The sequence below is a fragment of the Cervus canadensis genome, chromosome 6 (assembly GCF_019320065.1).
Source record: "Cervus canadensis isolate Bull #8, Minnesota chromosome 6, ASM1932006v1, whole genome shotgun sequence".
NCBI classification, from domain to species: domain Eukaryota; kingdom Metazoa; phylum Chordata; class Mammalia; order Artiodactyla; family Cervidae; genus Cervus; species Cervus canadensis.
Genome location: NC_057391.1, coordinates 22,729,934 through 22,745,942, shown reverse-complemented (window position 1 = coordinate 22,745,942; position 16,009 = coordinate 22,729,934). Strand labels below are relative to the sequence as shown.

The following is a 16,009-nucleotide window of genomic DNA, read 5'->3' as shown; positions in this document are numbered from 1 at the left end:
TTCCACCTGAGCCTTCTTTAATGCATACTTTCTCCTTTCCCTGCCCATGCTTAGGGATGGAATGCATTGAGGACACTAAGGAGAAGGTAAGAGAGGAGGAGACGGGAAAAGAAAATATTGAAAAGAGAATGAAATGAAACCATCTTATAAGAGAGATGAAAATAAGCATAAGGCATTTTCTTTTGTTATCCTCAAAGCAGTTATTAACAAAATGTGAAAGAAATTGAAAGTCGCTCAGTCATGTCCAACTCTTTGCGACCCCATGGATTGCAGGCTGCCAGGCTCTTCTGTCCACGGAATTCTCCAGGCAAGAATACTAGAGCGAGTGCTGTTCCTTTCTCCAAGAGATCTTCCCACTCCAGGGATCAAATCCAAGTCTCCCACGTTGCAGGCAGATTCTTTACTGTCTGAGCCACCAGGGAAGCCCATGGATAGAAAAATAATTAAGATTACTCATCCTATTTAGCTGTAGTAACTAAGATTATTACTCTACTCTAGGAACAGATATTTGGCCACTAAAATTTCAACTATTAATCATCTCTCTTCATTTTTTCCCTGTGAGTGGGTCAGCTCTTTGCTCTGCATTTAGGAAGGGGGTTATCCAGGCCCTTGAAGCTCAATGTGAGATTATGAAGTACAAGGTGATGAAGTGGAGGAAAATAGATTCTTTGTATAAGTCACTGATAGCTTCTCCCTCACCCTGGTTGGAGCTTTGGTTTTCCAGAGTAACAGCCCCCTCTTGTGACTGCATACATGAACTCCTTTCCTAAGAAATGAAACTGAAGTCAGTCAGCAGCCACTGGGGCTTTGTGTTTCAACTCTAAGAATAATTATGACAAAAGAGCTCCCTCTGGCCCTCTAGTGGCAAGGTTTCCTAACAGTTTTCTAAAGATTGAATTATTTTCAGTCACTTGGGAATTTTAGAACACATTCTGTAAGATTTTTTTCCTCACAGAAATAATTCTAAATCCCCTCAATCAAATGCCTTTTACTTCCCTTGTTGTATTGAACTTTCCATGTTGGAGCACAGTTTCCAAAGGCCCCATAATTCATCTTTAGCATGGGATTTAGTACAGGCTAAGCACTTAATACTAATTTGTTGGGTGAATGTATTAATCAATATATACTAGGAAAAGTTATGTGGAGTGACTCTAAAAATTATTCCAAACCAAAGCTTCTAATTTTGTGGTAAATAAATTGGACACAAGTATCCAGCTGTGAAGATAAATGCAAGAACAAACCTAAGAGGAAAATTAAAATAGACAGCACAGCAGTTCTTAATTTTTATCCTACAAAAAGGGCAAATTCACATATATAGGAAAGGGAAAACTTGGTTTTGAAAATGTGGTAGTTTATGGCATGGTAGTTGTGTAGTCAATGTTAATTTAATCACCATTCAATGTATATCTACTGCTGGTCAGGTTATAAACTAACAATTAAAATTTAAGGCTGGTGTAATATATAAATGATAGAAATATATATGTTTATAAATTATTATGCTACATTATATATTATTATGTTATATTATATATAGAGTATATATAATATATACAATAACATATAATAGTAGAAATATATAAATGAGAGAAATAATGGGAGTGCTGAAGGAAACATGAAAGTTAAGAGTCATTATATCATTTAGGTACAAGATACAAAAGTCAAGCTCAAGTTACAACTTTTTATCTAGTGTTTCTTACTGCAATGGTCAGATGGTATGGACAATCCAGACCAAGCACAGAGAACCATAAATATTGTGGCACTTTTTATTTTTGTTGATTTGTTTTTACATAATAAGTTCTTTGTGATACAATTCATATAAGATTCAATTCACCCATTTAAATTGTACAATTTAATGGGGGGTTTTTTGGTATATTCACAGAATTGCACAGCCATCACTAAAGTCAATTTTAGAATATTTCATGATCTCTTAAAGGAATCTATAGCATTAGCAGACCCTCACCATTTCTCCCCATGAAATTACATCTAGGCAATGACTAATCTACTCGTTTTCTGTCTTAGTCCATTTAGACTTGTCAGGCAAGTGTATGCTCCTCGGCTCTTTGTCTTGTCGCAATAGGATTTGGAGTGATGGACTTTGAAGCCCTCAGTGCGTCACAGCTGTTGGGTCTTGGACAGACCATGTTATAGCTCTTAGACAAATCAGTGTTACAGCTCTATTTTATTTAGATGATAATAGCAGGAGAATCCATCCTCGAAGTGTGAGGGCATGTGAACCCAAAAACGCGAAGACAAGAGAGTGGAGGAGCATGCCAGCTTGTGGGAGAGAGAGAGAGAGAAAGGGAGAGAGAGAAAAAAACATGCACGCACACGTGGGAGAGAGAAAGAGAGAGAGCCCTTTAGCCCCTCTTTTTATATGTTTTTTTCTTCCCCCTGGGCCTGCTGTATGCAAATTGGGCATAGGCAGGAGTGCTGTTCAACCTGAAGTCCTCACTCCCATCCTCGGACCTTCCTTTGACCTTCCTCTGTTCTATTTTCATGGACTTTTCCCTTCCTTGTCTTTTAGCCACCGCCATTTTGGACTCCTTTTCCCCATTCTATCTACCTAACAGACTGCCTTAACAAATTACCACAGACTGAGTAGTTTAGAAACAACAGAGATTTTTTCCCTCATACAGTTCTGGAGGCTGGAAGTTCAAGAACAAGGCACTGGCAGATTGGGTGTCTAGTGAGGACCGGCTTCCTGGCTCACAGGTGATGCCTTCTTGCTGTCTCCTCATGTGGTAGAAGGGGCAAAGGCTCTCTTTTAGTTCAGTTCAGTTGCTCAGTCCTGTCTGACTGTGACCCCATGAACCGCAGCATGCCAGGCCTCCCTGTCCATCACCAACTCCCAGAGTTTACTCAAAGTCATGTCCATTGAGTCAGTGATGCCATCCAGCCATCTCATCCTTCATCTGTCCCCTTCTCCTCCTGCCTTGAATCTTTCCCAGCATCAGGGTCTTTTCAAATGAGTCAGTTCTTCTCAGCAGGTGGCCAAATTATTGTGAGAGGGTAGCAGGCAGGAAGGCCAGGGGTCTCCAAATGGAGGAAGTAGGCTACAAGTGTCAGATATTTTCATCTCTCTTAAGCAGCAGGAGGAAACAAACTAGCGACACTTTTTTCCTTCTCTATACAAATTTAAAAGGAGGTTTCTCTTAAAATACTGTGTTGCCATGACACCCGGTTTCACCTGAAGCTAACTATTCTCAAACCTTGAGTTAACCAATACATTTTTCTTATGCAAATGTTTGTCTTAAGCTACGTTAATGTACTATGCATTTACCCCAGGCTCTGTCTTCAAGTTGGTTCCACCTAATGGCTCAGAAACTACTTGACAAACCAGTATGTTATACTCAGATATTGTTTCCCTAATCTATGTAAATGAAACTATTTGTATGGTAATCTGCCCTTCTACAAGATTCAAGTCAATCGTTTTATGGCTGGGGATGAATCATCTGGTGCCAAGATTATCTCAAAATGCATCTTATGGCTGAGGGGCCTGGTGCCATTCTGAGTTTTAAGACATTCCTTTCTTTTCATTAACAGACTGTTAGTGACTATATAACATCCAGCTGAAGACTAGCAGGGTGGTACTCCTTCTGCCCCCTTCTGATGCCTATATCAGAAGCTTTCTCTATCTCCTTTATACTTTAATAAAACTTTATTACACAAAAGCTCTGAGCAATCTAGTCTTGTCTCTGGCCCTGGATTGAATTTGTCTTTTCCAGAGGCCAAGAATCCCAGTGTCTTATCGTTCAGCAACAACCTTTCAGTATTGGAGCTTCAGCTTCAACATCAGTCCTTCCAATGAATATTCAGGACTGATTTCCTTTAGGATGGACTGGTTGGATCTCCTTGCAGTCCAAGGGACTCTCAAGAATCTTCTTCAACACCACAGTTCAAAAGCATCAGTTCTTCAGCACTCAGCTTTCTTTATAGTCCAACTCTCTCATCTACACATGACTACTGGAAAAACCATAACTTTGACTAGACAGACCTTTGCTGTTCCATGTCCAGTTCTAACTGTTGCTTCCTGACCTACATACCGATTTCTTTGGAGCCTCTTTTATAAGAGTATTCATTAAGGAGCTATATTGATGTGGTCCACTCAGATCAGCCTCCTGAGGCAGAGAGCAAGGAGAAAGATTGGCAATTGTATGTGAGAGCCAAATGTAATACTTTGAGCTGACAATCTGTATCCAGTTGTCTATTCTTTCACTCATACCATAGTTTTAACTTCATAGTCTTAATATTTAAGGTAGACGAAGTACTTGTCTTGCTTTTTAAATTTCAGAGTGCTTTAAATAATCTTGATCTCTTAAAAATTACAACATTTTGAATTAACTTTTCCATTTCCACACACATACACAGAGATGAGACTGATGGGGACTTCATTGAATGTATTTATAAAATGTGAGAAGATTGACATTTTTGCCTCATCTTTTAATTCATGAACATGGTATATTCTCCCATTTATATGTGTGTGTTAGTCACTCAGTCATGTCCAATGCTTTGTGATCCCACGGACGGTAGCCTCCAGGCTCCTCTGCCCATGGAATTCTCCAGGGAAGAATACTGGAGTAGGTTGCATTCACTTTACCAGGGGATCTTCCTGACTCAGGGATCAAACCTAGGTCTCCGGCATTGCAGGCAGATTCTACACCAACTGAGCCACCAGGGACTCATTTGTATGCAACTACAACTTATTTTTTATAGTTTTATATGCTGTGGTTTTGTAACTATATTTTACAAATTGAATCCTAAGTATATTGATTCTTATTTTTAGTACATTGATTTTTATGTGTTTTTGATAATATAAAAAATTATATTTCTAATTTTAGTTAGTTGCATATAAAATATAATTTTAAATATTGTATTACTAAACTGCTTTAGTAATTTGTATATTATTTTGTATTGTTTATATCACAATCATATTTGTGATATGATAGTCCTTGATTTCTAATTATTAAAACTTTTGTTTCTTTTTCTTTCCTTTCTACACTAGCTAGGATCCAGTACACTGTTTAACAGAAATAGTTCTATTTGGCTTCCTTGAAAGGATTTAACATTTCACCATTAAGTTGGGTATTTGCTTGATGTTTATAGCATATACCCTTTACCAAAGTGAAGAAGGTTTTCTTTTATTCATAAGTTGCTGGGAATTTCTTTCTTTATAATGAGGGAACACTGATTACACATTTAATACTTTTGTGTATTTTTTATTGATTGTGTATTGATGTTTTCATTAATGTGAATTATTACTTTGATTGATTTAAAGTGTTGAATAAGCATACATAGAGCCCAACTTGGTTGTGGGTGCTTTTATATAAAATGCTAATTCTTTTTGCTAATAGTTAATTTAAAAGTTTTGAATTTCTGTTCATTGAAAGACTCTATCTTAAACCTTGTAAAAAATTTATTCATTCAAGTTTTAGTGTCAAGACTGTGGTGTCCTTTTACAGTGCCTACTCCTTTTTTTCTGTATTTAGGTAAGTTTGGTACACAAGCTATGATAAGTTACGCTGTTATAATAAGCAACTCCAAATATCCATGGCTCAATGAAACAGTGATAATTCATTTTGAATCAAAGTGATTCTCTAGGTCAGCTATACTACATGTGATGACTAATGTTTTCACATTTGAACCTCTGTAAATATTGTATCAACACACAATTCAATAATCATCAGAGTCTGTGAAAGTAAAGGTTGAAATTTAAACTAGACAGTTAAATGCAACTATCATGAAGTGACACATGTCATTTCTATTCACATTTCTTCGGCTGAAGGAAGTCCTATGGCCCTGTGAGTCTTCAGGAGGCAATTCTTCTGCCTGGCTGGAGGAGAGGGAACTGGATAGAGTACTGATGAATAGGCATCATGTGCTCCATAGTTGAGCTCCCCACTTGTAACCAAGAACTCAGGTATTTCTTCTCCAAGGAAGATAGCTTAGAACCCCTGTTCAGTCACCCCTTTTGAGCAAAAGCAGGGTCTCTAATTGAGACCCTGTAGTTTTCGTCAGATGCCTCTTGGTGTGAAGATCTATGAAAAAACAAATAAGCAGAAAACAAACAAGCAAAGAAAGACAAGTAAGCTCCACATACTAAGTATACCATTACGGAGAAGACATTGGATTATATCATTCCAAGTTCTCTTGGGAAGAGAAGAGACACAGCGCTGATCTGAAGCAAGTCTATAGTCCCAGGAGGAATTGCTTGGGGCATTTCTTGCCCTATTTTGATGAGACTCTGTGTTTCATGTGAGGAGCTAGCTTGCTCATTGCTTTTCACATTCTCCGACTTAGCGCTCAAGGATATTCTTCTCCAGTATCTCCTTTGGCCGTATCTTAAGGACCGTCACTTCCTTACCAGGCTTCTCAGTCTTCTCTACCTGAGTTTGTTAAGAGCTGAATAAATGCAGTTGACTTTCAAACATCGCAGGAGTCCAGGGTTGGGGGATAACCCTTCACAGAGTCAAAAAACTGTGTGTAACTTGTAGTAGGTCCTCCTTACACATGATTCCTCCATTATCTGAGGTTTTGTGCCCACAGTTCAGTCAGTCGAGGATCATGTAGTACTGTTGTATTTATTTTTGAAAAAAAAGTTGTGTATAAGTGGACCCCCAAGGTTCAAATCCACGTGATTTGTTCACGGTTTAACTGCATTGTGAATCCATAATAACCATAGTTTGTTTTAGGCAAAACTGATTTTGACCATCCAGGTCTTTCAAAAGATTGGTAACTTATTTATTTGATTCCAAAAAAGTCTTATATTTATGTGTTTAATTTTTTAAATAAAATACACATATATACTATACAAGGTAATCAGATGCATTAATATATTTGTGACAAGTGTTAAAATCAGGATGATATTGGAAGAGAAAGTGAATTTTTTTTAGAATACTTTTTAATTTTTTGGCTGTGCTGGATCTTCATTGTCTTGCGCAGGCTTCTCTAGTTGTGCGAAGGGCCACTCTCTGGTCGCGATACTTAGACTTCTTACTGCAGGGGTTTCTCTAGGTGTGAAGCACAGGCTCTAGGGCACTGGCTCCCTAGTTGTGGTGAAAGGGATTAGCTATCCTGCTCCACGTGGGGTCCTCTGGGGCCAGAGAGCAAACCTGTCACCTGCATTGGCAGGTGGACTCTTTACCATGGAGCCACCAGGAAAGCCCACGGATGGTTTTTACTACAGCTTCAGATCTGAATATCCAACAATTCAAGACTTAGAAACTACTGATTTCCCCAGAAAAAGTGGGTGCATTCAATCTGGTTGTTTAGAATTTTGTGATTTATTTTAACCCAAGGAACAAACAAAGTATGTGGGCATCTCAGGAAATAGTGCAGTTTCATACACTGAGTTCAAATAAGGAACATATTTTATAGAAGAAAAGTTTGCATTAGAAGGTCTCAACTATGCTACCACAGTGCCTGCCTTCTTCCTGTCTGTGGTTCATGGGATTTTCCTAACCCTCTGAACAGGTGGCTGCCTTAATGCAGCTCTAAGGTTTTTGATTATCCGCTACTATCATTTCTATCACTGTGATTCCCAGAGAGCACAGAAATACTTCGCTGAGTCAGCCAGGTACAAGGAAGAGATGGTGAGGCTGATGAATTTTTTTCCCTTTTGAAAGTTTACAGAGTAGCGATCCCTCCTTGCATTTGCTTTATCGCTATCCTGATAAATAAGGTATTCCATCCTTCCATCAGGAAACTGTCTGTACCAGTACAAAGTATACCTAGACCGAGAGGTTTGATATGTGCAGTCTATGGTCGCAGCTTCTCCTTCCCGCGCTGTTACTGTAGTCTGAGCTTGAGTTACTGTGTCAGCCATGCTGGATCCTGTGGAAAAAGAAGAAGACAGGGTTGGTCCTCTGAAATGACTCAGGGATCATGAGGGCTCGGTTAAGTTACGACACAGGGACAAGACAAGGGTCACCTAGTTGTTCATTTCCCCGCCTCTTTTCCCTCTGACCCCCCTGCCGGTCACAGCTTGCACAGGGCCACCCTTCAGCTCTAAGAGGAGGCTGAGGGTCCAGGCTCAGGGCCACACGTACTGAAGCCAAAGGCGGCCATGAACGCCCACAGCAGGCCCGGGCGGAGCATGACGGACGCGCTCCTCTGGTGGGAACTGCTCCTGTTCTTACTGCGGCACAGACCCGCCCTTCTCTGAGCAGCTGAGTGCGGAGTCCGCGTGGCTTTCAGAGGATTCTACCGCAAACAGGAAGTGATTTGCATAATAAGGGCGTTCCATTCAATGTATGCAGAGACGAAACATCTACCCCACCACCAAACACTATTTTGCTTTGATGTTTCCTGGAGGAATATCTTTAAAAAATGGCTATTGTAACTCGCAAGTTACAGGAATGAAGTTTAATTATCTTTTTGTTATTGAATTCTTGCTTAATACTATTGTGATCAGAGACTGTATTCTGAATGACTGAAATCTTTTGAAATAATTAAGCCTTGCTTGAAGATCCAGAGTAGAGTCAACTTTGATAAACATTCCATATACATTTGAAAATAATCTGTATTATGTTGTTCTGGATTAAAGTATTCTATATATGTAAACTAGGTAAAAAATAGGTAATTGTCTTTGATAAGTAGAGAATATTTTCTCGCTACTTGAGGGAATATTGAGAGATGTGTGTTAATGTCCTGCCACAGGGGTTGTATATTTGCTTACTGATTATTTTCGAATCAATAAATTCTACAAGTTTAATTCTGCTGATTAACTCTACTGATTTATGTTGGATGTAGTTTGAAGCTATGCTATTATGTGCATGCACATAAACATAGAATTGTTTCTATCTTCCTGGTAGAGTGTGTACTGAATCATTTTGAAGTGCTGTTCTGTTTTCTTAGTAGCAATTTCCATTTTAATGTCCAATTTATCTGATATTAGCATAGCTACTCAGTTTTCTTTTGGTTAGGGACTCCAGATCAAATGTCTCATTATTCATATGCAAAAGAATGAAGTTGTATCTCTCTATCACCTACAATATTAAAGAGTTAACCTGAAATGAATCAATGACTTCTATATACAATTTTAAACTATCAAACTCCTAGGAGAAATCATAGATGTAAATTGTTGTGATCTTGAATTAAACAATGGCTTTTAAAATACTACGGCAATGCACAAGTAACTAAAAATGTAGATAAATTAGGCTTCATCAAGATTGCAAACCTTCTGTTTCAAAGAACAGTATCAAGAAAGTGAGAAAGACAACACACAGAGTGGGGAAAACTATTTGCAAATCATGTCTATTAAGGCCTGAGTATTCAGAATACATAAAGAACACATATAACTCAAGAATAAAAATACAAATAACTCAAGGAAATTTTTTATATTAATCATTTTTTTTTTTTAACTAGGGTTCTGAGGACAGTGGGAATACATGTAAGAAGTAATGTTACTTTCCTGTACATACAATAGATGGGCTTCCCTGGTTCAGGTGGTTCAGGTGGTAAAGAATCTGCTAGCAATGCGGGATTCAATCCCTGGGTTGGGAAGATCCCTTGGAGAAGGGAATGGCAACCTACTCCAGTGTTCTTGCCTGGGAAAGCCCATGAACCCAGGCTATGGTCCATGGGGTCGAAAAGAGTCAGATATGACTGAGTGACTAACACATTGTCTTCTTTTTTAATACACTATAGATACATTCAGTATATTCCCTTTTGTATAATTTTAAAATTTTATACCGTATGCATTTATTTATTCAAAAATCAAAGAATAATTTGTATTAAAATTGTTTCACTACCAAACTACTGATGGGATGGTAGCAAAAGGTCATACAAATAGACAGTGGAAGTTAGAATATAAAGTGTCAAGATATCTTTTATTAGCTAACAGACTCATTTCATTACTACTCAATTGTAGGAAAGGAGATTTTCAGGTAGGTAAATTTTCACCATGTAGATCAATAAGTTTGAAGTTGTAAACTACTTGCAATTTTGATTAACTGACAACCTACTGAAGACCTATGATTTACTAAACCTTTGGGATGTTTTCCACATCCTTTAGATTCATATGGATCATATAGTCATCCTAGAATGACCTTGGCCTCCTTCTTCCAGCTCAACACTGAACTGCATCCTAAATGTTCAATGCCCTATATCCGTCTCAGCAGAGAGTAAGAATGGCTACCAATAATAAGGTCTTTGTAGCTGACAAACTTCATGAGATGCTTGTATTTATTATTATGATTTACAGGACATCAACATTTACTTGTGAACAATGTGTCAAATATTGAATGTCATTCAGGGAAAGAGTACACAGCAAATGATTTGTTGAGGCATTGCCCAGAAGTACTTATAAGTGAAGAAGAGAGTAAACAAATGTGATTTGCAATATACACATTCTCAAATACTTTACATGGAAAGGTTCATTTACCTAAGGGCTTCACAGGTGGTGACAGAGGCAAAGAACCCACCTGCCAATGTAGGAGACATATAAGAAACACAGTTTTGATCCCTGGGTTGGGAAGATCGCCTGAAGAGGGCATGAAATCCACTCCAGTATTCCTGCCTAGAGAATCCCATGGACAGAGGAGCCTGGAGGGCTACAGTCCACAGGGTTACAAAGAGTCGGACACAACTGAGTGAGTAACACACACAGAGTTATCCAGAAACAATAATCATTATTAAATTGTCCATTTTATACAAAACTGAAGCACATGGCTACTGATACTCAAAGGCACACCAGCATCCACTGGTGAAACTTGCAGTGGGATCTGGTTCCCTATCCTGAACACACTTTTCCCTGGAATACAAGCGTAACAAGGTACCTCATTCCAGGAGCAAATCAGAACAAAGCATCATCGGTGACTGGAGTTCAGCTGACCCACAGCCTCTCTCTGAAAGTAAAAAAGGAAAATGGTTAGATTCCTGGACACCCAGGAGCCCATGGAATGTGCTTAACTCATTTGTGGAACTTGCCACCTATTGGTCTTCTTTGAAGCTCAGCTGCCTCACCACTTTAAGGCATAGCTTCTCACGCTGCCGTGTATAATGGGGAACAAGTGTGTGTGCCTCTGAGTCTGAGTCCCCAGAGCACGTTTGAGTACAGGCTGCAGGTGCCTGGGGAGCACCGTGTGTGGGCTGTGCAGAGGTACAAGGCTGAGTCTCCAGGCTGGGAGGCCAAGATGTGCAGAGAGAGGTGTTTGGCACTTCTGTTCTGGAAGACTGTGAACCTTCCATCCTCATTTTTCTCCGAAACGGAACTTATTGATATCAGGAATGTGGGACGTTTTGCTGGGTAGACTCTGTACCAATGGAAGTAATTAAACATAATGTCATCATAGTCACAGTTCAGAATAGAAACCCCTCCTTCTGTCACACTCAGGGACGGAGGATTTTGCTTAACCTGCTGCTGGTCACCATTCTTCTGTTGACTCTTCACCCCTGTTTGGAAAGAGAGTAACAGATTTCAAATTTTATTCTTAAAATTTCCACAGAAAACCATTATGAGCCAGAAGATATATTGAAATAAGAGTCCCCAATTATCTCATCTCCCAGCCTTGCGTTATTCTTGGAGTTTTTCTACTACATTTAAACTTCCTGCCCACAACTCACAGTCAGACTGGAGCCACAGAATCAACAACAATGTTCCTAGGAGTTTACTCATTTCTCCTACAAAGACTCAGGTCGTCCTCTTTCCTGCCCAAGCAAACATAAATCTGACTGCCACTTCCTCCACTTCATTTATTTCCTTCCACAGAGCCTTCACATATGAACAGCCCTGTTTTTAACCAAATTTATGTTTATGAAAGGAAGCACTGCCCCCTTTCGACCATATGCAGAAAAGCCCTAAAAATGCATTTCTGTGTTTCTTAAAGATCAGTTTGCAATCCCTTCCCTATAAAAACATTAAAATCAGAGTTTGTAAGAGAAAGAAAGGTTTTCAGAGATCACATTATATATATGTATATATATATACATATATATATATATAAAGAAAGAAAGTGAAGTCACTCTGTCGTGTCCAACTCTTCGTGATCCCATGGACTGTAACTTTCCAGGTTCTTCTGTCCATGGTATTTTCCAGCAAGAATACTGGAGTGGGTTGCCATTTCCTTCTCCAATATAGAGAATTATGTTAGGTCAAATGAGCGGCACTTTGCCAATTGGTGTATTTAGACAGGCACCTTATTTAAAATACTAAGAAGACTCGGTGTCTTGGGGGACAAGAAACATATGACGGTCTATCTAATACAATGGTTACAAATATATAACAATGACAGTTTGAAATCTTTGTCTTCAATGCAGTTGCATTCTACATGGTCTTCAGAGGTGCAGTATTTGTTCTGGTTAAATAAATGCCACAAGGCAATTCAATCTGATGTAAATCTGGGCATCTCTCTTAAAAACACAAACCCCCACAACAAAATTTACCCTCTGCATTAAATCACCCTTTGAACCACATTATCTCTCTTAGAATTTGGATGGGATAATTTAATGTGTTCCATATTCTCAAATGACAAGAAATACACAATCCTGTAAAGTCTATAGAAAGAATGAGGCAATAGTGTTGAAAGGTACCAGAAGATGCCACAAAGGTAGCATATTTGTCTTCAGTCTTGCTTCACATCTGGTTGTCTTCACAGCTTAATCCAATGTGAGAGGCAAGGAGACACTACTGTGCTCTCACTCCTAAATCAGTTGGGCCAGTGATGATTGCAGGTGAGGATAATTCCCGGAAGAGCTGTTCTATTGTGTGTTCTATGATGCAGGTAACAATTACAGAACTCTGGATTATTTTGTCTTCTTCTGAAAAAATGCTAGATTTGTTAAATTATACCTTAGAATCTGTTGAGGCTTACTTTAATCTCTTTTAGAGCAGAGTTTTTGTTTTTACCCCAGTTTTCTTTTAAATTAGAATTTAGCCCTCACCCCTAGCCTGCAGTCCTTGTTCTGGTGACTCCATTGAAAGTTCAAAGCATTTGCCAATATTCTTTACTCTGGAAAGGCCAGAGTTCTTACGTCTTTCCAGTACTGTGTAGTCTCTGAAATCTCCTTGGAGTTTTTAGACCCTCAAAGGCTGTTTCCTGCCAGCTCTATCCATGTCTCTCTGCACGTGCAGCTTGTGTGTAGGCTCAGAAGACCCCCACTAGAGATTTTAAGATTCTTTATACGAGGCTCACTTCTCTCCAATACCTTTTCCCTCAGATTCCAGTGATGTTACCAGCCCTAACTCTGATCTCTGTTTCCTGCAAACAGCAAGCTGTCACTCTGCTAGGGCTCCAGGTCCTTGTGCTGAAGGTTTAGAAAATCCCACTAGGAGATGCCTTGTGAATGTGGGGGTCATTCTGCAGGTTTTCTTTCTCCTACGAACTATAAACTTTCACTGTCTATGCTCCTTGGAAACAGTTGTTTCATACTTTTTTCAGTTTTAGAGTGGTTTACACTTAGAAGATAATTCCAGCATCAGCTATATATAAGAACCAAAAGTAGATTTTTCTCTTAAGATAGCATGTTTTTATGCATTTCATCCATTTTTTCCCTCTAGTTTTATTGAAAGAATTTACATACTGCTCTGCATAAGTTCAGGGTGTACAACATACTGATTTGACTTATGCCATGAAATCGTTGCCAGAATAATTTTAGTGAACATCTATTATCTTGTATAGCTACCAAGTTAAATTAACAAAAGCTTTCATAATTAGAAATCAAGGACTATCATATCACAAATATGATTGTGGTATAAACAGTGCAAAATAATCTATAAATATATTACATTACTAAAGCAGTTTAATCATATAGTATTAAAATTTTTATAAATTTTAAAATTTTATATGCAAATAACTAAAAATTAGAAATGAAATTTTAAAAAATATTAATGTAATTCCTTTCTCATTCTCCCTGATAATGAGAATTCATAGAATTTACTCTCTTAACTTTCATGTAAACCAAACAGCAGTGTTAATTATATTTATGTTGTATATTACATTCCTAGTACTTATTTATTTATAGCTGGAACTTTGTACCTTTTGACTGCCTTCATCCAATTACCTCTCCCTCCAGCCCCTGCCCCTACTAACTATAAATCTGATCTCTTTTTCTATGAGTTTGATTGTTTGTTTGTGAAGTATATAACTGATCTATAATGCCAAGCTAGTTCCTTTTATACAACATAGTGATTCAGTATTTCAAAATGATCACAAGTTTCATCACCATCCAAAGATATTATACATAATAATAATTGATTATATTCCCTCCACTATTCATTTCATATCTGGGACTCATTTATATTGCGGCTGGAAGTTTGTACCACTTCATCTCCCTCATCTACTCCCTTCCTCCTCCTCATTCCCATCCCTCTGGCAATGCCTATTTGTTCTCTGCATCCATAACACTGTTTCTGTTTTGTTACATTTGTTCATTTGCTCTGTTGTTTGCATGTAAATGAAATCACACAGTATTTGTCTCTCTGTCTGGCTTATTTCACTATTTCCTCACTTTTAAAGGCAACTGTCATTTTTATTTCAGTCAAATAAATGTATTTTGCATATGTATCATATTTATAGTATTTTGTGCAGCTTATTTAAAAATGTTCTCTGCATTTAAAAGGAATAGGGTCTCTAGAGAATTAATGCTCCTTATCATTAATTACTTTCGTGATTTTTTTTCACGGCTCTCAATGCAATTACCACCTGTCTGTACACCCTGAGTATGTAGATGTGCTTAGTGAATTTTGTTCCCCATATCCTTCACTTTATCACATTGTGATATTAAAACTATTCACTCCAAGAACTACTAGATTTTATTTTAGGTCTCCCACCACATAAAGAGTCACCCATGCAGTGTTTTGTCACTTGAAAATTACATTTTAGGTCTTAAATTAGCCATGATCTGCCTTGTTTTACACATACATATGCTTTTCCTCAAATTGGAGCACTTTCCCCCCGTCAACCCTTTTTGTCCTTTAGCCTGATCAACTTCTATTAATCTATTAGTTTTCAAGCTGAGACTCCATATAATTCAGGAAGCTGTCTTTGACTGATATCTATTTGTATTTATAACACTTACTTTGGAACTATAAGATAACAAAAATGGGTTCCCCACTGGATACATATTCAAAAAGGGAAGGAACTCATTTTTTGTTGGAAGCTCCTTATCTAGTACCTAACAGATATTAAATGCATATTTGTTGAATGATTGAATATATGAACTCTGCGAGTAATGGTGGGTGGAGAATATGTCTGCAGCTGAGGATTCTTGAAAGATGTACAAAGATGGTGACTCATTTTCTAAAGAGGAAATAGCATACTATTGACTGGAAATTAGCTTTTTTCTAACGGTCTTCCAAAACATAAAAGAGGATAATGATATAAATGATATTAGTAAATACTATTGAATATGAACAAAATTAACAATTAAATGCACTGTAAGAAGTTGAAACAAAAATAAGTGAAAGATTACAGACCCTTAACTGCTCTTTCTTTGACACTTTCAGTTCAGTTCAGTCGCTCAGTTATGTCTGACTCTTTGTGAATCCCATGGGCTGCAGCACACCAGTCCTCCCTGATCATCACCATCTCCCAGAGCTTGCTCAAACTCATGTCCATCAAATTGGTGATGCCATCCAACCATCTCATTCTCTGTCTTCCCCTTCTCCTGCCCTCATTTTTTCCCAGCATCAAGGTCTTTTCCAATGAGTCAGTTCTTCACAGCAAGTGGCCAAAGTATTGGAGCTTCAGCTTCAGCATCAGTCCTTCCAATGAATATTCAGGACTGATTTCCTTTAGGACTGACTAGTTTAAGGTTTGACTTTCTATGATTTTCCTTCATACATGAGAATAATATGGGTTATGAATAAATAGCATTCAGGCTGAATATACCCATTTTAACACAGAGCCTTATAACTAGCTTTAAGATTTGCTAACTGGAATTACTGTGTCACTGACTCTCTAATTTAGGGATTAGGATGTTAGAAATAGTTCTCTTTAGGAAATGAAAGAGATAGTTACTAGATTGAATATTCATCAGCATTTCCTTTTTTTTTGAAAGTGAAATCACTTAA

At 38.1% G+C, this 16,009-nt stretch overlaps 2 gene segments (V, D, J or C); both read right to left on the bottom strand.

Annotated features, from left to right (window-relative positions):
- Positions 1 to 7,525: 7,525 nt before the first annotated feature.
- On the bottom strand, positions 7,526 to 8,251 carry LOC122444237. The segment is given in 2 exon segments: positions 7,526 to 7,830; positions 8,046 to 8,251. Coding segments are annotated over 2 exon segments (354 nt in total).
- Positions 8,132 to 11,671, bottom strand: LOC122444236. The segment is given in 3 exon segments: positions 8,132 to 8,199; positions 11,068 to 11,391; positions 11,563 to 11,671. Coding segments are annotated over 3 exon segments (444 nt in total).
- Between the last annotated feature and the right edge of the window lie 4,338 nt (positions 11,672 to 16,009).